Source organism: Triturus cristatus, chromosome 2_1 (genome assembly GCF_964204655.1).
Source record: "Triturus cristatus chromosome 2_1, aTriCri1.1, whole genome shotgun sequence".
Classification (NCBI taxonomy): domain Eukaryota; kingdom Metazoa; phylum Chordata; class Amphibia; order Caudata; family Salamandridae; genus Triturus; species Triturus cristatus.
Window position 1 is genome coordinate 1105786735 of NC_140581.1, and position 26750 is coordinate 1105813484.

Below are 26750 nucleotides of genomic sequence, written 5' to 3' on the forward strand. Positions count from 1 at the left end.
TTGAAAAATTGCAATTCCTAAAATGCAATTCTAGAAGCACCAGAAATTTGCTATTTGGCCTTAAAGAATCGCAAATTACCAGCAACTTCAAGTTGATGGTAATTTGCGATTTTGTAGAAAAAGCACTTTTTTGCTTTTTTCAAAGTGCCATTTGGCGCACATACATGCCGTTAGGGCATGTATGTGCGCAAAATGTGCACACATGCATATTTCAGGGGTGCAACAGTGTGTCCTTTTGGCACCCTTGCAACCTTGAAATTGCATTCTCAATTTGCGATTCTCTAATTGGTAATCGTAAATTGAGAATGTCTTCCCATTCATTCCTATGGGCCTCCTAGCCCATATGAATGAATGGGAAGGTATTCCTTATTAGCGAATCTCAATTTGCGATTCGCAAATAAGGAATATGTAGGATTCCTCAAAATGGTTAGCAAATACTACATACATTGCATTTTGCCATTCTCTAATTGCGATTCGCTAAAAATCGCAATTTGAGAATTGCAAAACTCTTTTTTGATACATGTGGCCCTAAATTGGCAAGCCTTTAGCAGCTATTTGAGCTCCTTCGGGTTTTAGATATTAAGACTGCTTTATCTGCAAACAAAAGTGTTGGTGTTTTTCACAGTCGAAGCACCTGATTTAACATTCAGGTGCTCGTGAGCTTTATCATTTATTAACAATGAAAATGTTATAGGTGGTAGAAAGCAAGCATAGTGGACTAAAAAATCAGAACTGATAAATTAGGACACCATATGCATCATGATGTGTCTGAGCATAGTTAGAAATGTGGTGCTCGGCCAGCAGGCCTAACAGATCAGAGTCTATGCCTTCCTTATCCCAGCTCATAATAAGTATGCATCCCTCTATTACTAAATGCAGTATGTAGGCTTATGAGGATAATTTACAAAGCACCCAACCCAGTGACACACATTTAATGTGAAGTAAGTATGCCTGTAAAGCAGACATGCCATCAGAATATTCCACCCAAATCTATATTCTTCCTAATTGAAGCTTACCATACATTTTTGCCAAGCAATAGATGGTTGTTAGTAGGCGATAATTATCAGGAGAATACTTTCCATGTTTTATGAATGATAACAATTTCTGCTCCTTTCCAGGTGAGAGGAATCTCTACCCACGTTTAATATAGCCTTTATTGGCCTCATGATGGAGGGTATCAATCAAGTAGAAATGTATAAGGATTGTATTCATTTCAGGGGGTTTACTGTTTTCTTTGTCTCGATTAGTTTTTCGAACCTCACTAATCATAAATGCCCCAATTTTCTAATCCAATCAATTCTACGGTATTCATCATACAAACGTTCTTTTTACTTCCTTTACCATCACGAGGTTAGTAAAATGCCTGCATCAACTATTTCACAATGTGTCAGAGAAGAGGTCAGTGTCTGTCAGTGTAGCTGTCTGAGCTAGAGTCCTGGGAATCCATCATCAGTGGTGCAGAAAATGCACTGATTCCAAGAGTGAGAAGACATGTGTACATCATAGTCGAACACGAACACACCTCAACCGAAACACAAGATCCACTGGTCACACTTTTACATTTTAGGGAATATGTTCGAAGGTTCTGCCGCTCCTACAAACACATGGCTACTGACATAAATAACAACCAGCAGACAGTTGACAGTGTCCAAAGACCCCCATCAGCAACAGAATGCCACAGAAATGGCATAATATTTTGAACCTCTGCAGATGCACCAGTTACACACTACATAGCTTAAAAAGCATAGAGTGGTCAGTGCTGTTGACTTTCCCCTAATGTTCATTGATAATTATGCTAGTTCCATTCTAAATGTTTTAACAAGAATAATTAGGGTTCCCGGTTTTATTTTATTAACATTTCGATCTGTATTTATCGATATTAATTTTTTGGTCATTTTATTGGTATTTATCCATATTTATTTTACGTTTTGAGAATAAATGGAGTCATTAAATGGTTTATTTCCCCATTTATTTAACTGATAAACATTCACTCATACATACCTGTCACAGTTTAGCAAATTAAGCAGCCAAATATAACAAAACACTACACCAACAGGTAATTATATACAAATATATGTTAACATATGCCTGTATTTCAAGGAATCTCACACTGTTTTTACGTCCTCATGGTGTCTATCTGCTTAGCAGTTGGTCTGCAATTCATGAAGATCAACAAGAGGAGTCACTCACAAGAAACACAATTTTCTGTATTTTTCCACTTTTAAAAATAAATACAAAAAGGAAATAAATTGTTTTATGTCTGCATTTATCTGTAAAAATCTGTAAAAATGCAAACAGGAAGCCTTAATAATAATGCAATGGTTTCAGATGAGGGTTTTGACGGCCGATGGACGTTTCCTCGGGCTTCAGCTGCCAAAGTTTATGGTGGTAGGCACAGCTGGCAGGGGATAAAGAGAAAGACACAAAAAAGAAATCGCGAGGTAGGAGAGAAAGAAACAGGAGGGGACATTTGGCTTTTTTGTGACACATTACTATTGTTGGTAGTCAATCGCAGATCGTTTTGTTCATGAGTAATAATGTCTCTTATTTTACTTCTCCAGATACTGCTTATCTATTTTGACATCTTATGTGAAGAAAAGTAACCCAGAGCTGGAGGTTGCTCTTCAGAAGGTTCATGAACTTAGAGGTACTTCTCTCCCATCATCTACTATGCGTAATTGCTGAATGTAACTAAATGCAGAAAAGGAAGCCTTATTTTTATACTAGTGACTTAATGTACATTGAATCCTTTCAGCTGTGTCTGTGACTTCCAAAGGGATCCTTTTCCTATCAATTCTTTTGATCTGAAATACAACTAGAGTCCAAAACGTTCTTGGGAAATACAATCAACCACATTCCTGCAAAAGAGACTGTACAGGTCCCCTCAGCCATGCTAGCACCAAAAGAAGTGCCTACAATTGAGTGCAAGAACTGCCTTTTAAGCACAACAGTCATGCTTGGACTGTGGAATAATTGCTTTTTGGGTAATCTCTTTAAAATACATCTGAATTGAGACCCAGAAATCTATATCCTGCAGACTGCAGCTGTTTTGTGCCAATACTCCCCAAAAAAACATTGTTGTCTGTATTTTTAAATCTATAGGCCACTGGAGGGTGCTGTCTGAATTATTGCTCCCCTTGCATGCTTGTGTGTGTTTTCTTCAGATATGGAGCTTACAAGAAATGAAGGCCGGCTCGTGTTGATGATGCTTAATGCAAATATAAAGTATTTGAATTTAAATAATCCTTAGTAAGAAACGTTATAACAGTCCAAACAGCCACAAGGAGTGCACCTCTGTAATTCATAAAACATGTTAAATGAGTGGGAATTGTGCTGTCATGCTGTTAATTAATACTTGTGTTGTTGTATCAGGAAATGGCAGTATTAATCTTGCAGAGACAGACTGAAACGCCAACAGAGCATCTTTAAAGTCATTCAGTGCATGTGAACCAGGTTAATTCTGTTGGTTCCATCAAGACCTATGTCTCCTTCATGGCTACCACCCCTTCGTTAGATTTCAAGATTTCACAGTCCAGTAGAATTTAAATGTCCAAAAGAATTTTGATGCTATTTTATAGTAGAATATGCGCATTCACATGCCTCTTATTTAAAAAAAGAGTTAATTTCTGGCTTAATGAACAAATTGACCAACTGCTCTGAGTGGCTGTGGAATGTTAGATTGGATGTGAGTGACAGTCGATAGGATGATAGAGTATATGGTAAGGTGAATAAGGGTGACAGATTAAGGGTGGGTTAGAGTTTTAGATAGAAGTATGGGAAGGTAGTTAAGGGATGAGAGAGTTTGTCTAGCGCCGGAATAGTGTGCCTGGGTGGGAGAGAGCATGTCTAGGGGTGAAGGTGGACAAGGGGAACAAATGTTTATAAAGTGGATGGATGTGAGAGAACTAATTGATGGATGGAGGGAGGGAAGCGGAGATGCGGTGGTTAAGAGCAAAAGGGTACAGTGAGACAGTGTAGGAAACTGGGTTTTTGTTGTGGTAGTCCCCCCACTTTTTGCCTGGTATTTGATGCAACTTTGACTGGAGTGCACTGGGTTTCTACCAACCAGGTCCCCAGTGTTCTATCCACAAGACAAGTGAACTGGTCAATTGATCCCCATTTGGCCAGGCCTTTAGCACCTCTGTAAGTACCTGGTAATTAGTACCCCTGGTACCTAGGGTATAGGTACATAAAGAGCGTCCCTAAGAGCTACAGCATATCTTGTGCCACTCTATGGGACCCAACAACAAACTCATACTGACTGCCACTGCAGGCTGCATGGCAAGGTGCTCTAAAAAGTGAAAACACAACATGAGTGCTATGCCATTTAACACTGCATGTGATTTTTTAAGTGACCCCCTACAGGAGGCCTTACAGCCCTAAGGCAGGGTGCATTACATAACATGTGAAGACATATCTGCATAAGCAGATATGCCCCTATGTTGGCCTGTTCAATTACTGACAGCACAAGTGAACAGGGAAGCCATCTTAAGGTATGTACTGGGCACTGGTCAAAACGAGTTTCCCAGCTACATAATGGCTTCACTGAAACCTGTGATGTTTGGTATCAAACACCTTGTATTAATAAACCCACATTGATTCCAGTGATGGATTTATTAATACATGCACCTAGAGGCTAACTTAGAGGTACCCCCAAACCGAACTAGGCCTCTAGTGAGCTGGCTGACTGGTCTGGTCCAGCCTGCCACCGCAGACAAGTTTCTGACCCCCCTCTTGGAGGTGAGAGCCCCGCTCTCAGAGGACAGAAACAATACCTACTCTGGCAGGAGGTGTGCACTCCTCCTCTAAGCAGGATGACTGGTGACCTGCATATCAAGGCAGGAGGCTTCAAAGGCATCCACCACCTGTGATATGCAACCCTGGCTTCCCCCAGACAGGGTAAAGGCCCCCCCCCCTAGGAACTATTTGACAACCAGGCAGGTGGGAAAAGGAAGCAGTCAGGAGGCGTGTTCACCCTAAGGCTAGTACCACCCGTAAGGTGGGCTACCTGAAGTGAACACTACTAGTAGAATTCCACCATCCTGGTTTTTGGTGGAATTGGGTCTTCAGCGTTAGTGGAATGCCGCCTTCCCACAGAAAATGATCATATAAAGGGTGTAGTCACCCTAAAGGTAGGTAGCCCATTGGCTACGTCCTGACATTCCCTGTAACGCCCCTAAGTACCATATTTAGGTGGCATCCCTGATGCCAGGACCTCAGGTTTGATGGACACAGAGAAGGAGTGGACATGACCGAGAACAGGAAAACAGTCTGCTGCATCCGACCCTCATGGAGCAACCAACTTGTTCTGCCTTTTCTGCAGACTCCAGAAACTTGGAGGGCTGCCAGTGCTTCGCCAATCTCCATAGAAACCCCCTTGGTGTTCAGTTCTCCGTTCTGCCGCTAACCGGGACTACCGCTACTGCAGCCACCCAGGAAATGGTCGGTGTTATCCTACAGGTCAGATCCATCCTCCCTTGAAGTGTGGGGATGCCAGGAGCGACCAGAGCCACCCAGCACAAATATCTGGGGTACCTCCCCTTGCAGTAAGCAAGGCTTGATGTGTCCAGTCCGGACACCACCGCCAACGGAGACCGACCTGCACGTCAAGTGACTTCAGGGACAGTGAGACCCACACCGAGAATGGCCCAGCTGTCCTGTTTGTCCCTCTTCTGCAAAACAAAGCAAAAGAGTAAGTTGCCAACCACTGCCGCCCGACGCCTCAAAGCAGCTTTGTACAGCCCGAGTCCAGAGGAGATGATGGTGCCCACAGGATCCTGAGATCCACAAGGGCCGAGCCCAACACTGGGTCTGGCCAGACTGGACTTCCAGTCACCACCTGCAGCCTCTTTCTGCAGCCCCCTCCAACTGCTAGTGACTCCAACATGCAACCCAGCGCCAAAAGACACCACTGCAGCCGAGCCTCACAGCCCAAGGAGAAGTGGACCAACAGTGTTCCTACATGACCGAGCACCTCAAGATTCGATCCCCCCTGTGAGTTCACCTGGATTGGCCCCCTAGGCCCTGCTTGCAGCCACTTTTTAACCGGACCGATCTCTATTGAAGGGAACGCTGTAAAACACCTTTGCACTCTGCTGCCCCCGTGCCGCCCGAGGTGGCCTGTTGTTGTGGCTGACACTGACAAGTGTCCGAATGCAATACATGTTTTTCCCCCACAGGCTAACACTACCCCTCTCAAGGAATGGCACTGTCAACTTTTAAAACATATCAAAATTCATAACTCGAAAAGTACTTACCCGATTCTGATAATCCTGGTATCTAAATTCATATCAAAAGAAATGTTATGCTTATATATTGGTGTCAAATTTCTTAATTGAGTGTGTGTCTCACTTACTGCCTTTGTATGTGCAACAAATGGTTAGCACTACCCTGTGATATGCCTAACTGCTCGCCCACACTACCACAAAAGAGAACATTTCGGGTGTCCTTTGTGCCTCTGTAAACCAGTTGGGGTTTGCCTGGACTCTTTACACAGTGCTCCTCTTTTTGGTCCACTATATAACGAGCAAGCTTCCTACAGCCAGCCTTCACTATCTGAAACAGACTTCTTTGTTTTGTAACATATAAAATGATTGTTCTTTTTTTTGCGTATGTATGTCTTCATGTTCATTCACTAATTTTAACTTTTGAGCCACATGCTCTTGTGACAAAAATTTAGTCTCCAGCACTGCACGGGAAGCGTACCCCTCCAAGGCCTACATGATCTATACCACAAGACCTCAGTCACAATGAATTCTGTGCTGTTTTGAGAAAGAGGGTTGTATGGTGAATGATCTAGCTTTTTTCCAGTAAGGTCCGTCTCCCTGATATTCTTCAGCAGAGTGTGTGCCAAAGAGATTTATCTTCTGACACTATTTGAAGCACATAGACAGAGATTCCTTACCTTGAGATGCTGCTATTCTCTCACAGAAATGGGGAAAGAGAAGCAAGCCTAGTTCCAAATGGAGGAGCTGCAACAGAAGGAAGTGGATGCCATCAGAAGGTAAAGTCGTCCTCACAATGGTCACATGCCCAAATATCTCCCTCCGCTATACAAAGCAATCCTCAAGCCGCGATTCATAAGCAAAAAATGCTCCTTTATTGAGTCTACTTCCATGTAGCCATGAGCCCCTAAAGCTCCCTGCCCTCATTCCTCTCCTATGTTCGGATGCTTCCTTTTCTCCTTTTCCCTGGTAATATCAGTCTCCCTCAATACAGATTTTCATAGTTGGAAAAGGTCCATGGCAGCAGCATCTCTGAAGGGTGGGTACATCACCCAATGTCTACATTGTATTTTTTGGTCTTTCAGATCCTTGAAAGTTAAAGCCAGTCTTACATCACTTAAAAAACGTAGTGAATACCCCTTGAAACTTGTCGTATAACCACTGTCAGGCTGAGTGAAAGTCTGCAGAAGAGGAATTGAGCTTAAGGGATAATTGGAAGGATCCCAGTTTGTATTTGGTAGGAGCCTCACCCCATGTGTATAAGAATGTCTCTGAGGAGGTGCTAATATATGCATAAGTGAGCTTCTCGGTTATGGGAGACTATGATCCATCCCATAAAGTTTTTCCCATAACAGCCTGGTCCAACCCAACTTTTGTCAGAATCTCGCTTGACCCATCCAGCCATTGCCCTAGATTGTGTTGCCTGTTAATACAGTGTTACTTTGGCCAGTGAAAGGTACTTTTTAATATTTTGTCTTCTGCAGCAGTTTGTCTGGGTTTCTTCCAATTTCTATGAATTTGAACGCTTGTGGGGCAAGCTGATAAAAAGTTGACTATAATTTTGATTATGAGGACTTGAAACAAACTCAGGACCCAGGATAAGACATCAGTCTTGATGTCCTTCTTTATGGCTATATATGGAAACATATATGAAAACCAAATTGTGCATTTCATGTTTAATCTCCTCATGAAGTTCCAGAGAAGTGGCCCTACACTAGGTGATCATGGACTTGTTCAGCCTTACACCGAAGCATACCCAGGTGTGCTTCACAGCCCGACCGCAGGGGAGGACCTCACTAATAGCAGCTTCCTCTACCAAGCTAAGGAACAGGTTGAACATCGCTGATTTCCCAGTGTTGATTTTGTAACCAGAGACCTTTTTTTAAATTTTGCCATTTGTTCAAGGAGGACTGGGATGAAGTATACCACGATAACCAGGAAGAGGGAAAGGTCCTTCTGAAGAGTGAAATGTAGTTTCCAGTACACCATCTAGCCTTCAATTCTACTCTTGTAATACAGCTGCCATGTCTAATCAACTGGGCAAAATGTTTAAGGCCCAGCACACAGAGTCCCATGAGTAACTCGTAGACAATGATGTCGTATTGTGTTGTTAGAAAATCAACAAGAGTTGCTAAACGACCTAAGAGGTTAATTGAACAGTGTTAATTAGACTGTTACAGTTATTGCTGTTATTATTTTGTTTAAATTTTCATTTCCAAAAATTTTATTTATTCAGATTTTTTTTAAAGATGAGTGGGTGAAAGATGTAGGGGTCGATTCACAGAACTAATCTGAGACAAAATCCTAAACTTACTACTTTTGGTATTCACAGAAGGCATTTAGTAGTAGTAAAGTTAGGAATCTTAACTTTACTACTACTAAACTGAGACAAAATCCTAACTTTACGACTTTCAGTATTCACAAAAGGGATTTAGTAGAAGTAAAGTTAGGATTCCTAACTTTACTACTACTAAATCCCTTTTGTGAATACCGAAAGTCGTAAAGTTAGGATTTTGTCTCAGTTTAGTAGTAGTAAAGTTAGGAATCTTCACTTTACTACTACTAAATGCGTTTTGTGAATACCGAAAGTTATAAAGTCAGGATTTTGTCTCAGGTTACTTTTGTGAATCGGGCCCATGGTATTGTGTTATGCCTTTAATAAGCAGAATGTAGAACACAGACAGTTAGGTTAGGAATGTTATGATTAGACGTTAGCAGTTGAAACTAGGGTGTATTTGTATTGGTAGCGTAACAGAACTGTCTGGAATAAAGCATGGCTTGAAGACAGTGATCTGAAACCTGAGTCATTCCTACCTGACAATCACTGATGGCCCTTCCCATTTCAATATTCTCAGCCTTTACAGTTTTTTTGGATGGCTAGAGACTCCTAGCCCACATTCCTTACATTACAATTATCACCAGTAGTCAGACTGGATCCTGAAAATTTTTTGTGCGCCTTTAGGTGGCGTTGTTCGAATATACGTGGAGTCTTCGACGTCCGTGCTGGAAGTTATGTACGCAGTGCCTATATAGGTGCCACCCCAGAACGCTGACATCAGTTCTTTTCTTTCTGTGCCAGTCAGCGCAGATCCAGGGAAGCGCTAGCCCTAGCCACTTTTCAACTGACCTTTTTTCAACCCTTTTGTCAAAAGATTTTTGAGACATTGTCTACTGGTGAGGCAGGGATGTCCACTAGGGAGGCTGGTTTCAAGCCTGGGGTGCCTATCACTCACAGATGTCGGTGACGGAACCACAACTCGTCTGCCTCTAGTGTCTTGACCGCGCCAACAAGACCAAGACATGCCTCAATTGTCATGCCATGCACGCCAAGGCCTTGAGAAATCGATCATTCGAGATCCTTGCCTCTCGATCTCGGTCAAGAGTATGGTCCCGGGATCGGTCACAGAGCCATCGATCTTCGTCACAGTCAACCCACTCCTGTAAGTGCCACCAAAAGAAGTAGTTGTCGATCAAGTCTTCAACATCACCCTGTCCGTCATAGTCATTTGACAAGGGAGCGTCAGCACTCGAGCCTGCTCCTGGGCCTTCTCCACACCTCCCAGAGTTTCTGGGAGCCAGAGTAACTCCCGCCCAACTCTGGGAATTGTATGAGGCCATGCTCCTCATATTTGGATGGCCATTCCTGCTGGAGTGCATTTGGATCTTGCCAGTTTGGAAGGGGCCCCTACTGGTCTTCCACCGGGGGATCCCCCTGGACACCAATCAAGCCCAGAGGATCCACAGATGGGCACCGTCCGACACAGATTCCGGTGCCAACTGGAGCCATTCCCTCCAGGCCGAAGCCCGTGCGTCCTGTGATGAAGGAGGTGATCCACATGAGGGTGTTTCCTCTGATGCAGATGTGTGTTTTGCTGTTCGCCCTATGTGGGAAGGGTATGCCCAGACGTGGGTCCCGTGCTCACTAAGCCACTGGAGTCAAGCTATCCTGGCTGAAGAGGGGTGAAACCCAAAACCGGTCCTAGGATGCTTGATTCCAGTCCAGGGAAGACATGGCTTGGCAGTACGGGCTGGACTGTACCCATGAGGCACAGGATCAAGACTGATTTGCATATGGCCATGTCTGAACTGGGGTGGCGTGGTGAGAAAAATAACAATGGATTGAACCCAGATTTGTGACGGGGATGAATGTTTTGCCAATGTGCAACATTCCGTCCATTATCTTGTGTGTTTTGCTGTTCGCCCTATGTGGGAAGGGTATGCCCAGACGTGGGTCCCGTGCACACTATGCCACTGGAGTCAAGCTATCCTGGCTGAAGAGGGGTGAAACCCGAAACCGGTCCTAGGATGCTTGATTCCAGTCCAGGGAAGACATGGCTTGGCAGTTCGTGCTGGACTGTTCCCATGAGGCACAGGGTCAAGACTGATTTGCATATGACCATGTCTGATCTGGGGTGGCGTGGTGAGCAAAATAACAATGGATTAAACCCAGATCTGTGACGGGGGTGAATGTTTTGCCAATGTGCAACATTCCGTCCATCATCTTGTGTGTTTTGCTGTTCGCCCTATGTGGGAAGGGTATGCCCAGACGTGGGTCCCGTGTTCACTATGCCACTGGAGTCAAGCTATCCTGGCTGAAGAGGGGTGAAACCCCGAAACCGGTCCTAGGATGCTTGATTGCGGTCCAGGGAAGACATGGCTTGGAAGTTCGGGCTGGACTGTTCCCATGAGGCACAGGATCAAGACTGATTTGGATATGGCCATGTCTGAACTGGGGTGGTGTGGTGAGCAAAATAACGATGGATTAAACCCAGATCTGTGACTGGGGGTGAATGTTTTGCCAATGTGCAACACTCCGTCCATCATCTTGTGTGTTTTGCTGTTCGCCCTATGTGGGAAGGGTATGCCCAGAAGTGGGTCCCGTGCTCACTACGCCACTGGAGTCAAGCCATCCTGGCTGAAGAGGGGTGAAACCCTGAAACCGGTCCTAGGAGGCTTGATTCCGGTCCAGGGAAGACATGGCTTGGCAGTTCGTGCTGGACTGTTCCCATGAGGTGCAGGGTCTAGACTGATTTGCATATGGCCATGTCTGAACTGGGGTGGCGTGGTGAGCAAAATAACGATGGATTCAACCCAGATCTGTGACTGGGGGTGAATGTGTTGCCAATGTGCAACATTCCGTCCATCATCTTGTGTGTTTTGCAGATGCGGTGGAGTCTGGTGATGAGGGCGTGGTGTGATACAGTGTCAAAGGTCGCTGAGAGTTCGAGGCTGTTCAGGGCTGCTGTCTCACCACAGTCGATGATGTATCTGATGTTGTTGCTTGTGGCTTTTAGGGTGGTCTTGGTGTTGTGGTTGGAGCAGAAGCTAGACTGGGTAGCGTTGAGTAGGTGGTTTTCTTCCAGGGGGACTTTGAGCTGGCGATTGATGGCTTTCTCCAGGACCTTGGCCTGGAAGGGGAGCTGCGAGATGGGGCAGTAGTTCTTGAGTTTGCTGGAGTCTGTGGAGGGTTTCTTCAGGCGGGTTTTCACCTCCACGTGTTTCCAGGCATCAGGGAAGTTGGCCACGGTGATGGATATGTTGTGGGTGTCGGTGAGTGCATTGCTAATTTCCTTCTATCCCAGGTTGAAGGCATGGTGGGGACAGTGGTCAGTCGTTGCTCCGGAGTGGATGGGGGTCATGATCACCGTGGTAATAGGTGTGGTGAGTGGTGTCCTGTCGGTGAGGTGGCTCTGGGAGTTGCCGGTGTGCGTCAGGAGGTGACCGCAGTTGGTTTGGCTGTGGATTGAAGTTACTGTAGATGTCTATCTTGTGGAAGTAGTCCGCCAGGTAGTCGCACAGGGCCTGGGAAGGTCGAATCATGGTCACTGTGGCAGACATGGAGTAGAATCCTCTGACAATGCTGACGAGTTCCTTTGTGTGATTGCGACTAGCTTTGATGCGGATGGTAAGGGCGTCCTTTTTGGCTTCCTTGAGGTGGTGATGGTACTTGCAGAGGGCAGAATTGAAGGTGGGTGAGGTCTGAGGGGTTCCTGCTGGTGTGCCACTGTCTCTCTAGTCATTTACACTCATGTTTGAAGGCGTGGAATTCGGGAGGTGAACCACCTAGCATTATTGTAGTGTGTCGTGGTTCTGGCTGTTTCCGTGGGTGCAATTGTGTTGGCGCAATTGTAGATCCAGTTGGAGAAGTTTTAGATGACTTGCTTCAGGTTGTTAGTGGTGTGGGGTCTGGTGGTGTTGAGGGCGGCCGTCCATTGGGTCTCGGTTGTTTTGTTCCATCTGCGGTGGGTGGGGGTGGGGGCGGGTCTAGCTGAGCCTGCGATGGAGATGTGGACGATGCTGTGGTCTGTCTAGGTGAGTTTGATGGTCTGACTGAATTTGATTCTGTCGCTGGCTGTAAAGATTGGGTCAAGGGTGTATCCTGCGCAGTTTGTGAGTGTGGTGACCAGTTGTGTGAGTCCAATGTTGCTCATGCTTTTTAAGAGGCTGGCGGAGTTGCTGTGAATGGGATAGTCGATGTGGAAGTTGAGGTAGCTGAAGAAAATGTAGTGCTTAGAATTGATTGCCAGGGGGGGATGAGTTTGGAGATGGCGTTGCAGAAGCCGGGGCGGGGGGCCGGTGGCCTGTATGCGAGGGTTCCTCTGACGGTAGTGTTGGTGTCGATTCGGATTTGGGAATTGAGGTGTTCCATGATTGATGAGATGTCGTCCTCGGTGGTGGTGCAGTGGAGGATCTCCTTGTTGATGATGGCAATGCCTCCTCCGTGTGGCTCAGTCTCTGTGTATCATCTAGCAGCCGTGGAGCGTTGCGGTTGCGATATGGGGTGCTGAGGACGGTGTGAGCCAGGTCTCAGTGATGAACATCACATCGGGCTGGAGGTTGTGATATTGTCCCAGATTTCAGTGGCGTGCTTGTAGAGGGATCGGGCATTGATCAGCATGCACTGGAGCTGTTTCAGAGTATTGGAGGTCTGCTGTGTGTGCGCGGTGAGGGTTTCGATGTTGCATTTGAACCAACAGCGGTTGCAAACAAGGGGTCATTCCATGTGTCTCAAGGAGGTGATGCAGCAGTTGTCGTGGCTTCCAGGGGCCAGGGCTAGGAACTTGGAGACAGGAGGACCAGGGTTCCTGGCACAGCGCCTGTGGAGTGGCCACAAAGCAGCCTCCATAAGTAGTCCTGGGAGATGGGAGGGGTGTCTGGGAAGCAGTAGGGCAGGAAACCAGTGGGGTGCGCAAAAGGGAAAAACAGAAAACAGCAGCGAGCGAAATGAGCAACAAACTACAACGCAACAATGGCAACAGAACAGTAAATGAAACAATAATACAGTGGCACAGAAGAATTACAATAAAGAAAGTTGCAGATCCAAGGGCTTCAGCGAGTGACTCTGACTATCTGCGGTAGGCAGCAGCAGGTGGTACCGAACCTCGGAGGGGGCTCGAGGGCTGGGACACAGGAGACGGCCTTGATACACAGCGATAACGCAGCAGCCAGTGGGAGCGGCACACAGGACCAGGGTCAAGGCTACTTCCTTTCAATGAAGTCATCATGGACATCCTGCTTGGGGCCTGGGACAAGATTTACACAGGGGCTGCTGTGAACAGGACAATTGCTTGCCGCAATCCCCCCACTCCAGGGGACCCCAGTTTCCTCACTCAACACCCTACCCCAAAGAACGTGGTGGTCCAAGCCTTCACTTACAGAGTAAACCCTAGTGCATTCCCTACCACCCCACCGGATAGGGAATCCAAGAGGCTGAACACCTTGGGCAAGAAAATTTTTTCTTCCGCCAGGCTGGCACTGTAGTCTGTGAACACTGCGTGCCTTTTGGGCCATCTCTCCCTCTTTGTCAGGCATTCGGGTGTGCAGATACTGTCTGTGGTCCTGGAGCAGGCCCAGTCCATTCTCTCCCAAGCTATGGCTGATGGTAGAGACGCTTCTAAGTTCGCAGTCAGATATGGACTGGACATGACTAACTTGCTAGGCAGAGCAGTTTTTTCTTCAGTGGCCTTACGGCGCCATACCTGGCTGAGGACGACTGTTTTTTCAGGGGAAGTCCAAGCTTTTCTGATGGACATGCCTTTGATGGCTCGCGTCTCTTCGGAGACGAGACTTAATCAGCACTGGAGCACTTCAAGGACAGCAGGGCTATGTCCAGGTCCTTAGGCCTTTCCAGAGCCCTTCGCCAACCCCAGTCTGCCTTTCGCTCCTTTTGTAGCCACGGAAGGAGTTTCCAACTGCTGCCCTACCCACCCCTCTACCACAGCAGACAAGACTCACAGCCCCTGCTTGTCTGAGGACACTGTACTCGCAGACCCCGTAGGTCGGGCCTGGCCATGCCTTTCCTCTGCCAGCCATAGCTTCCAAGCCTTTTTAGTTTGCCCTCTGACCATCATGGGCAAAGAGTGGGAGGCAGGAGATGCCATCACATGCACCACCGGAGGTTGGTAACATCCGACCTCTGGGTTTTCCAGATTTTCCAAAGGGACTATTCCCTCCCCTTCATGACCACCCCTTCACCCATGCCACCCACTTGCGACAGACTGACGGAGGACATTCTCTCCTTACTCTACTAGGAAGAGGTGGCTCTCTTGGCCATGAGAGCCTTAGGGCAGGTGCTGGCATCTGAAGTAGATCCTGGTTGCTATTCCCCATACTTTCTGGTGCCCTAGCAGGACGGAGTCCTCTGTCCTATACTAGACCTGTGCCCTCTCCATTTCTTCCTGAAAAAGGAGAAATTCAAAATGCTCACGCTAGCTCATGTTCTGTCTGCCCCCAACCCAGAAGGCTGTATGGTAGCATTGGACTTACAAGATGCATACTTCCACATCCCTGTCCTGCCTGCCCACAGACGTTACCTGCGGTTCACGGTGGACCAAGAGCCCTTTCAGTTTGCCGTGCTCCCTTTTGGCCTTACCAGCGCCCCTTGGGTATTCATAAAGGTGATGGCTGTGGTTGCAGATCTTCTGCGGAAATCAGGGGTGCCAGTATTCCCCTATCTCGCCGACTGGCTGTTGAAGGCTGTCTCGCCCCAGGAAGTAATTTCCAACCTCCAGACTACGGCAAACCTTCTGCACTCGCTGGGGTTCGCTATCTAGGTGCTGAAGTCACGCATGACTCCTCCTTAGATACTTCCTTTCATCTGAGCGTTTTTGGTGAGACTGACTCTGAGGCTGCTGGCCCTCGTGGCCTCCTGCATACTGTTTGTGACACATGCCCGCTGACATATCTGGGCTCTGCAGTGGGGCCTGAAGTTCTAGTGGGCGAAGCATCAGGGGAATTTTTCCGCCATAGTGCAGATCTCGGAAAGTACTACGAAAGATTTATAGTGGCGGTTAACAAACTGCGATTGGGTCAGCATGTGACCCCTCTTCCTTCCGGAACCAGGTCTGACAGTGGAGACCGATGCGTCACTTCTTGGATGGGACTGCCATCTGGAAGAGGTACAGATCAGAGGTCTCGGGTCTCTGATGAAAACTGGACTTCACATCCACCTACTGGGGCTCCGAGCGATCGGGCTGGCATTGAAAGCAATTCTACCCTACCTCAAGGGAAGGCTAGTGAAGGTGTTCACAGATAACACCACCACCATGTGGTACTGCAGCAAACAGAGCTGGGTGGGATTGTGGACCCTTTGTCAAGAGTCCCTGTGCCTCTCGACATGGCAGGACGCATCAGGGCACATCCCTGATGGTTCAATACCCGGCAGTCTCTGAACTCCAGGGGGATCTAACTCAACCATAGATGCCTAGCGGCCCACAAGTGGTGTCTCCATCAGGAGGTGGTGCAAGGTCTCTTTCAGCAGTGGAGAGAACCTTGATTTGATCTGTTTGCCACCACCGAGACCACCCAGTGTCAGTGGTTTTGCACACTGGAGCTTCCACGCCGGGTCTCGCTCCAAGACTCTTTTCATCATGAGTGGAGCTCAGGCCTCATGTATGCCTTTCTGCCCATACCACTCGTGCCTAGGGTTCTCATGAAGATAAGGAACGACCGAGTCTAAGTCATCCTTGGGGTTCCAGACTGGGCTCGGAGAATTCGATATCCCGAGCTGTTGAGCATGCCCATCAGTCCTCTGATCAGACTGACCCTTCAGGAAGATCTTTTGTTGCAGGAACAGGGTAGTTTCCTCCACCCAAACCTCTCAACTCTATGCCTCCGTGCGTGGAGATTGGGCTGCAACAGTTGACCGCTTTTGACCTTTTGGCCTTCTGCCCGAAGTCTTCTATGTTGTCTCGGCAGGTAGGCGTCCCTCCACCTGGCCGGTATACACCTGCAGTTGGAGCAAGTTTGTGACATGGTGTGCGGAGAAACTGATTGATCCCCTTTCTGCTCCTGTCTCTCAGGTGCTTTTATTTACTTTTTCTCTTGCCCAGAAGGGCTCTGCTTTGGGCGCCTTGAAATGCTATCTTTCTGCCATCCCGGCAACTTTGCTGTTGCCAGATCAGCCATCCCTGTTCAAATCCCCTATTGTACATAGATTTTTCAAAGTCTCCAGTGCATGTTCATCCCTTCACCCTTTATCATGTCTCAATGGGACCTCAATTTAGTGCTTACTTTTCTTCTGTGCACTCCCTTCGAGCCACTACACAATTGTCCTATCAGGCTCTTTACCACCAAAACGGCCTTTCTGGTGGCCATATCATCAGCCCGGATGGTTAGTGAGCTCCAGGTTTTATCCTTTAAGCCTCTGTATCGCAACATCTTTCCAGACAGGCTGGTTCTTCGCACTAAGGCTTCCTTCGTTCCGAAGGTGGTCACTCCCTTTCATGTAGGTCAGTCTATTACCCTACCTTCCTTTTTCGCTCCACCGCATGCTTCTAAGGAAGAGGAGCGACTACACCAGCTGGACCCAAAAAGAGAGTTGTTCTACCTTGACCGCACAAAAGAATTCCCGGTGGACAACCAACTCTTTGTGGAGTATGTCGTAGCCAAGAAAGGGAAAGCTGTCCAGAAACACACCATCTCCCAATAGATCATGCTGTTCATCAAAATCTGCTACGCATTGGCCAAGACACAACCCAGAGAGGGTTTGCATACTCATTCCAACATAGCTAAAGCTTCGACCACTGATTTAGCTTGCGAAGTCCCAGTCCTGGACATCTGGCAGGCAGCAACTTGGGCTTCTCAGCACGGGTTTACAAAACACTACTGCCTGGACAGTAAGGTCTGTCAGACCATGCACTTTGCCCATTCATCCTGCAGGACTTTTAGGTGTGAAATTGTTTTACAGACCCACCTCTGGGGAGGTATTGCTTGGGTATCTATTTTAAGGTAAGGAATCTGTGGCTAGAAGTGTCTATCAGTTGAACAAGTTACTGAACTTCGGAAACGCCTTATCTGGTAGAGACTCTATCTTGCTGCAGATTCCTTACTGACCCACCCATCCTCGACGCTCTGCAAGCAGATTTCTAGAGACAGGGTTTATCCCCTTTCAGGGCCCTAGTTTTCCACACCAATTGTCAGTGTTCTTGGTGGTCGCACACTCCTGGCATGGAAAGTCGCAAAGAGAAACTGACGTCACCGTGCTGGGGTGGCTCCTATTTATGCACAGTGCAAGTCACTTCAGGTGCGGATGACGCCACTTGGAACCAAACCAAGCCATCTACCATGGCGCAGGGGTACTTCTCACGAAAAATATTCCAGATGCAGCCTGGGGATAATTCTAAGGTAAAGAATCTGCGGCTAGATGGCGTCCCTACCAGATATGGCGTTACCAAAGGTAAGTAACTTGTTCATTATATCACCAATAGCCATCTTCTAAATCTGGATCATCCCCCAACATTTTCCTAGAATTGGGTCAAGAATGACCAGCCTTTCTTGCAAAAAACCTTTTTGCAGTTAGCAAAACTATAGGTAAAGTAGGGATGTTGTGGGTCTGGCTTCCCATCAGGAAACATAATTGGTCAGGATTCCCAGTTGTGTGATGAACGAGTTATGTTTTTTGGCCTGATTTTTTTATGAATATCTTTGTACCTGTTGCTAAACCTAATGGGATTAACCAATAAAAAGCCCTGAACTTTGCCTCCCAGATCCCTAGTTACTCACTTGGAAGATTGTATTATTGATCAATAAAATTAGATGTAATTCGGATATGGTGGGATACCAACAAAATATTTTTTCATAAACATAAGATAATTTATGTAAAATCATAGCCCATCCATTTTCTTTAGAACACAGAGAAAATTTTAATGATCAATGCAGCCCACACGTGTTTAGCAGACACCATGCTTTTTCAAAGTTGACAAAGAAATATACACAGTTCTGAGCTATTAAAAACAAATTTAAAGGTTCATTATACATATGTAATCCTTCAAATGACATGTAATCAAATTCCATGCATTAAACTATTCATTCCATACATACATACTTGTTACATCTCAAATTGCATTACATAGACAAATTATTTCAAGTTACAGAATTACACAAAAACATAATTGAAATAGGCCATGCTGCATATTTTTGGCAATCTCCAGCTCCCTTTGGTGCCTGTGGGTCCCAAGGTTCTGCAGGTCCCTCCAATGGAGTTACCATCAGAGGAGCCGTCCTTGGCACCGTCTGAACCCCTGGAACCCTCTCCGGGTTAAACACTGACTCCAGTGCTGACCTCTATTCAGTCTTCAAAATCTGCACCGGTTCATTCTTCAACTACGCCATATTTCAGCCTCAGTCCTGGATCTCAATGAGAGCAGCTCCGAGTATTTTTGGCCTCATGCATCCTGCTTCTCCACTTCTCCAGGTGGCATTTGTGGGCTTGGCAGTACGATCTGATACCTCAGTGGGCTCCGCACCAAGGACACCTGTTGGATGTCATCCAGGTTTTGGAGGAGACTTCTCAAGATCTGCAGTGGTGGCTGCACGACAGCAACTTGTTTATAGGCAGATTGCTATCCCTTCCCCTCCCAGAGCTGACAGTGGCCACAGATGCATCACTGCTGTTTGGGGGAGATCATTTGGGAGAGGTGAATATCAGTGGACTATGATGAAAACCCAGATCCACATCAGATTGTTGGAGCTGTCGACCATTTGCCTGGCATCAAATGCCTTCCTGCCATCCATCAAGATAAGGCTGGTTCAGATTCTTACGGACAACACCATTGCCATGTGGGACTGCAACATTGGAATAGGTCCAGGGTCTTGTGCGAAGAGACGCTGACCCTCTACAGTTGGCTGGAACCTCACTGCAGGGCCCTGATCGTGAACCACTTGGCGGGCTCTTTAAATACCAAGTCAGACAAGCTCAGTGGACAATACCTGGCAGATCACGAGTGGTGACTGCACTTTGCGGTAGCGCAGGGCATCTTCGAACCGTGGGGCCCTGGCTAGATCTTATCGCCATTGTCAATGTGCAGTGCATTGGAGTTCCTAAGAACACTCTCCTGGACATACATTCTTGCTAGACTGGAGCATGGGACTTCTGTATATCTTTCCACCTCTGCCCCTCCTGCCCCTAGTTCTGAAAAAGGTCAGGACTGACCAGGCGTAAGTCATACTAGAGGCTCCAGATTGCTCCAGGAGGGTGTGGTACCTAGAATTTCTAGGCCTGACACTTTGTTTACAATCAAGCTGCTTCTACAGTAGGATCTAATGTTGCAACAGCAGGACACGGTTCTGCTCCTGAACCTACACAATCTACAATCGCATACGTGGAGATTGAGCGACAGCAGTTGACTCCGTTCGATGTACCACCCAAGCTTGTGAATGTAATCCTTGCAACCGGGCGCCTAAATTTCAGTTATGCCAGATGCTGAAGCAAATTTGTGGCCTGTTGTTGAATCAGCAAAACAGACCCCTTACAAACCAAACTGTTGGATGCTTTATTGTTTGTTTAGTCTTTGGCCTGGAATCACCTGAGAGTGGACATAATGGAAGGTTATTTTTTTGCCCCTTTTGGCCTTGTTTCATTTGCCAGACCAACCGTCCTTGTTTAAATCACCTATTGTAATGCAATTTATTAAAGGTTTGAATCACATTTTCCCTCCCAAATAGTTTGGGATGTCACAGTGGGATCTTAGTTTGGCCCTAACGTTTCTCATGTGCACTCCCTTCAAGTCCATGCATTGCAGCTTGTTGCATCTTCTGAGTCTCAAAACCGTCTTCCTCATTCGAATCACATCAGCTTGTTGCTCACATGAGCTCCAGGCTCTCAGTGCAGCTGCCCTACACCATATTTTTCCCAGACAAACTGGTCTTAAGGACTGGGCGACTTTTTTGCAAAAGTTTGTGACTCCTTTTCTCGTTTAGCAATGCATCACTCTCCCACTGTTGGTTGCTCTGCCTCAGCCCTTAAAAGAGACGGAGAGACTACATCGACTGGACCCTAAAAGACATTTAAGCTTTTACATTGATTGTACTAGAGACCATTGGGTGGATAATAAGCTTTATGTGAAGTTCTCATGAAGAAGAAAAAGATAAAGCGGTGCAGAAAAGGACTCACTCGAGATGGATAATTCTTAGCATTAAGATCTGCTACTGTAAGGCTTTTAGATCCTTAGGAACAGCATCCTCCTAAGAGGCCCACCTTTTGGCAGATCCATCCCTGTGTGTATTGTATCAGAGTAACATAGTGACCAAATGGGGGGAAGGTATATTAGGAAGGGCACACCAGAAAAGGAGACCTGTGGAGGCAAGTATAATTTTGGCACCACGGAGTAGAAAAAGGTTATGTATTGTATATGTTCAGTCTCAATATGCTCAGATATCATGCACCCTGCTATCAGATTCTATAGCCCCTATGTATACACATACAATATGTATTCGCATGACCTTACCTGGAACAAATGTTAACATGTTTTTAATAATATTCACAAATGATGAGAAATGCTTGTGCCAGAGTAGTAAAAGAATTAACTCTTCATAAGAGCATGCTGTGACCAAAAGTTAAACTAGAACTGACATTTTTCAAAGTATCATCTTGGAGGAAATCTCCTCTATTAACTTATCTGGTTCATCACCACAAAATTGGTGTGCACATGCGCTCCAACACGAACAGCCTGGAAGTTCGCACAAGCCATGAAAGGCAATAACGGGACCTGAAGACACCTTGCGAGCGTTCCAACAATGTTCCCCGATCTCAAAAAGGGAATTCTGCCCAAAAGCACTCCTGGCTGCCATCCACAGAAAAACGCGACTACAGATTGACGCCGGAAAATCAAAAATTGGATGCTCCCAAAACGAATCACAATCTAGATACTAGAAGGAAGTTCACTGGGCCACCGACAGAGAAAGTATGTCTCAATAGCAGATGCTCTGTTATATTTCCTGAGAGCTTAAATACCATTCCTGCGCAGAACACTGTCTGAGCGTGTCTATGACGGCGGCCATCTTGGAATGATGTACGAAAGCGCAACTCCACCATTCTCTTCCATGCACCGTATGGACCATTCCACATAAAAATATTCAGGGGAAAAGATTAATAAACCCGGGATGGGCGTAAACATTGCCAATCATGACAGCTACACATTTGTCAAGAAGCAGCCTCTAGAAGGTGTGAGGGCTCATTCCACCAGTGGCAAGACTGCCACCACTGCGTTGCCATGCAAAGTGCTTGTTCTTGACATCTGCCAGGCTGCGACATGGGCGTCTGCATGCATTTATTGAAGCACTACTTCCTTGATAGCCAGCTCTGAGTGGAAGAGTACCTTGTACATAGCGGAGGTTGGTGGTATTTGAAAATGGTTGGACCGCAAAGCAATACTTTCTCCAAGGATAGTGAGAGAAGTTCCTGCCCCTTCCCTTTTGAGGGAATCTTAAGGGGTGGGTGAAAATTCCTGTGTTTGCAGTTGTTTATATAGAATTCAGAATTGTGTCCTTCAAATATATCTGTGACATTTGAAAATGGAACATGCAAAGCAGAAATGACATTTAGCAAAATCTGCCTGATTCTAAACGAGTTGATGTGTAAGCTTCTTCTCATCCAGTTAGTCAGGGTCTCCTGTGAAGCCCAATGGTAGTACCATAATAAACGTTATATTGAATCTGAGCACGACCATGAAAAAGATCTCCACAGTCTATGGACATTTTTTGATTCAACCAATGACCATCACTAATTGTTCAAGAACAGTGGCAATATGAGCTTCCCTACAGATCTCAGTTGAAGATTACTGTTAATTCTGATCCGTATTCTCTGACACGTGCTTCAGCCATTTAATCCCACAGCTATTGTTATTTCACTAGTTTTTTTAATTTGAGACTGTCCTCTGATCACACAGTCCTTTTAGAGTTTTTTTTAAACTGGAGTGCTGTATAGTATTGAGGTAGCCCTAAGATGATGATATTTATGAAGCTCCTGTTGGAGGCTTTATTTTTCCATCAGATTTTTACTTATACTTCTTTCTTCACACATGCGTATGGGTCCTTCAACCTTTGTGTCGTTTGTAAAGAATTGTTGATTTAGCACCTGTACTGCCAGTGGAAGAATGTGGTTGATATTTGTGTCACTCTTGAGCAATTTCTTGGACTACCTCTTATATTACTTTGAGCCTATTATGTAAAACAGCCTCTCAGCATTCTACTTGGTTAGGTTTCAAAAGATCAAGAATCTGCAAGAACATTATGTCCATCAGAAACGTTGTGTAAAGTAACTTCTTTTTTTTGTCAGTTTATTTTATTTCTCTATTAAACAAAAGCATATTTTTCAAGCCACATTAATCTTGGCTTGTGTTGTTAACTTGTGTATCTTTTCATGTCACAGAGAATCCTCCATCTGCTGCTGATGCTGTGAGCGCAGAGGATGCACTAAAGTACCTGTTGTTCCTGGTTGATGTCAATGAGTTGTATGATCATTCATTGGGAACGTATGACTTCGACCTTGTCATCATGGTTGCAGAGAAGTCACAGAAGGTAATTTAGAGCTTACAGGCTTTGCTGGCGATATTTTGCATTTTTCTAATGTATTTTGATTTGAATTCTTTGAGAGTTTTGGGTAAAGTTGCAGTTAACCACTTGGATAAAGACCTTTCTTACTATGCGTTTGGCACCATTAATTATTTAAACTGCTACCAAGCGGTTCCACCAGACTTTGTGTGCCATATGGTTGATTGGGAAAACAAACTGTGGTCTCTTGTCCACTTTTGCAGCTCACCATGTGAATTGTATTTGCTTTCTTTATTGAAATGTTCTATTTTGTTGGGCTGCTGTGATTAATCGGGCACCCGACGGATAATTCTAGCCACAGATTCTTTACCTTTTGAATATTCCTCAGACGCCAGACTGCATCTGGATGTTTTTTATAGCAGTACGCCCACACACCACTAGCTGATGTTGTGCACTCTGCATTGGCTTTGTTCTGCCCCAGAAGTGACGGAATGGCGCCGCATGTAAACGCCACCCCTGTGCACTGACATCCGTTCTTTCCTTTCCATGCCTTCGCACTGGAATTCAGAGCTCCGCTCCCTTTTTTGTCTGTTTTGACGAGTTTTCATATTGAAGTTGGCCCGGTTCTCACGCACACTAACTAAGATGACCTAGACTGTACACCACACTGAATATCGCGCAACATATATCATATTGAAATTTAGTGCACTAGGGAACGTTTGCCTCACTTAACACTACAGGGTTCAAACCATGCCATGACTATAGTAAACAGATGTTGGTAACAATCCCCTCATGAGGTGTGCATTTGATGCTTGGGCTCAGGCACAGCTCCAAGTTATGCAATGAATGTGCCATCATGCACCCGAAAGCGATCAGCATTGTGAAACAAAGCTGTACGTTGCAGAAAATAGAAAGATGCTCCGAATTTCACATAGTCCTACTTCCGCTCCGGTTAGTCAAAGTCCAAATTGATGACAAAACACAAGAAGACAAGCTGGACTCGACCCTCATCCCGCCACTCTGTCTGAATAGAAGTCGCGAGGGCATTAAGGGGGTACTTGATATTACTCCTGATGCCTAAGATACTGATCCCGCTGTTGATCCTGATGCACCCTTGTTTTCTGTGCCATCAGCAACGAGGCTGCAGATAGATGCTTTTAAGGATGCCATGCTGTGTATTTTTAGCACTCTTCTTTCTCCATCTGGTGTGCCTTCAAACCCCAAAGATCTGCAGAGGTCTCCAGCTGTGTTAACACTGGTGGATCCATCCTTGGTGCCCTCTGAGCTGCTGAACCCACCTCAGGTTCTTCCCCCAGTCTTGTTCTAACTTCCTTTCCAGCACCGAGACCTGTGCTGGTCCTTCTTCTTTCATTGACGTTCCCAAAGTCACTGGTGCCGGAGGGGGATCCAGTGTTGACTCCAATGTCCAACCCCAAGCAGAATCTGTCACTACCCCGACTGAGGTTGTACTCCGACTCCATTCCAGTGCAGCCTGATTCAGACAATACCCTCCCTCTAATGCACAGCTGTCCTCAGAGAATCCATCATGTTTTTGGTTCCGATCCTGACCGGAGTTTACCACCACCCAGAAATTACAATGACGATAATGGGGATGATTTACCTTCACTTTATGATGAAGACAGTTTATACATGGATTAACAAGAGGCCAGTGAGCTTGATGCATCCCCTGATACAGGGTGACTTCTCCCCGTGGGCCGCCAATGGAACAGGGTTGTTCCATTTCTTTGGTAATTAGATGTTCTTTCAAGGTCACTGTAAGTATCTTCTTTTGAAGTCAAGACAAATGTCCTTACAGAGCTTCTACTACCTTAGCTGGCTTCCTGTGAGCTCTTACTCCCATTCAATAAAGCCATAGTGGACACTCTTAAGAGTACTTGGTCTAAATCTTACTCTTGCCGGTCGATGAGCAGGCAGGTGGCCAGACGCCATAGACTGTTGCCTGGTGACCATGATTTTCATCTGCAGCATCATACTCCTGAAAGGTTGGTCACTCAGGTGTCCGCGAGCAAGGTTCATAATTCATTTTACTTGACCACCCTCTGGACAAGGAGTTGAAAAGGATTGATGCATTTGGGAAACACGTCTTTTCTTCAGTAAATCTTGCCTTGAACTTTGCCTTCTAGACCATTATATGCACACCCCTTATACATGGCCAGCAAGCACTTGCTGGTTGTCCTGGAAGCCACCCCCACCCCCGCTGAGGTCATCCCAGTCTGTTCATGGCAGGGAATGGGCATCAGCCAGTCAGTGCACAGGTTACCAAGGGCGCTGATCTTCCCAATCCCCCTTCCCTGCAGCATCCACCTCCAAGCTGCATTAGTTTGCCCTTAGTGGGTTACAACCATCCTTTGGGAGGCAGGATTGATGCATTTGGGAAACACGTCTTTTCTTCAGTAAATCTTGCCTTGAAGTTTGCCTTCTAGACCATTATATGCACACCCCTTAAACATGGCCAGCAAGCACTTGCTGGTTGTCCTGGAAGCCACCCCCACCCCCGCTGAGCTCATCCCAGTCTTTTCATGGCAGGGAATGGGCATCAGCCAGTCAGTGCACAGGTTACCAAGGGCGCTGTTCTTCCCAATCCCCCTTCCCTGCAGCATCCACCTCCAAGCTGCATTAGTTTGCCCTTAGTGGGTTACAACCATCCTTTGGGAGGCAGGATCTAACGTTTTCTGCCAGTGTGCCAATCCATCACATCGACAGATTGGTCCTCCAGATCGTCCAGCAAGGCTATGCCCTTCTGCTATTTTCAACCCACTGAAGCTTGTTCTCAAACCAGAGTTGCTTCCAGAGGAGCACCTATCCATATTACTGCAAGAACTGTGCATTCTACTGTTCAAAGGGGCCAGGGAGAGGGTTCCGTACTCAGAAATAGGGATGGGTTGTTACTCCGACTACTTCCTCAAGCAAAAGAAAGAACAAGGCCTCCGTCCTATTTTGGATTTACGCATTCTTAATGCCTTCCTGTGGTAGGACAAATTCAAACTGCTCACACTGGCCCCGGTTCAGTATGCTTTGGACTTGCAAGATGAAAACTTTTGTGTGCATGTCCTTCGAACCCACAAACATTACCTGCAGTTCAAGGTTGGTCAAGAGCATTTTCTGCTTGCCGTGCTCTACTTTGTCCTTTCCAGCACCCCTCTGATTTTCCCAAAAAGGTCATCCCCCATCTTCGGAGGTTGGGATATAAGTTGTCTCCTTCTTGTTGATGGTCGGTTCGCTGCAGTCAATTGTAGACCACCTCTAGATGACATTGAATGTCCTGACACCGTTGGGGTTCTTAATAACAAGCTCTGAGGCTTCTTTCATGTCCACTTTGCCGGATGGCCGATGTGAGCTCTGCAGTGGGATATGAAGTCTCAGTGGGCTCTGAAGTCTCAGTGGGTTTAGCACCAAGGAAAACCAATTGAATGTCATCCAGGTTTCGGAGAAGACTGCACAAGATTTGCAGTGGTGGCTGCTCGACCTCACCCAGAACTGACAGTTGTGGCAGATGCATTATTGCTGCGTTAGGGCGGTCATCTAAGAGAGGTGAACATCAGAACTCTGATCTCTTGCAGAAAATAGCCTCCATATCAATCTTTTGGAACTGGCAGCCATTTGCCTGGAAATTGAAGGCCTTCCTATCGTCCATTAGGGGAAGGCTGGTACAGATTCCCATGGACAACTCCACTGCTATGTGGTACTGCAACAAACAGAACAGAGTAGCGTCCTTGGCCCTGTGCCAGGAGGCTC

General features: G+C 46.3%; 1 protein-coding gene across 1 annotated transcript in view; it reads left to right on the plus strand.

Moving 5' to 3' along the window:
• The window catches only part of ELP1 (elongator acetyltransferase complex subunit 1), a 754242-nt gene that overhangs the window by 391993 nt on the left and 335499 nt on the right, over positions 1 to 26750 (plus strand). The window contains exons 24-25 of the mRNA XM_085636502.1: positions 2562 to 2647; positions 22873 to 23021. Of these exons, the coding sequence (XP_085492628.1) occupies positions 2562 to 2647; positions 22873 to 23021 (235 nt within the window). The remainder of the gene's footprint in view (positions 1 to 2561; positions 2648 to 22872; positions 23022 to 26750) is intronic.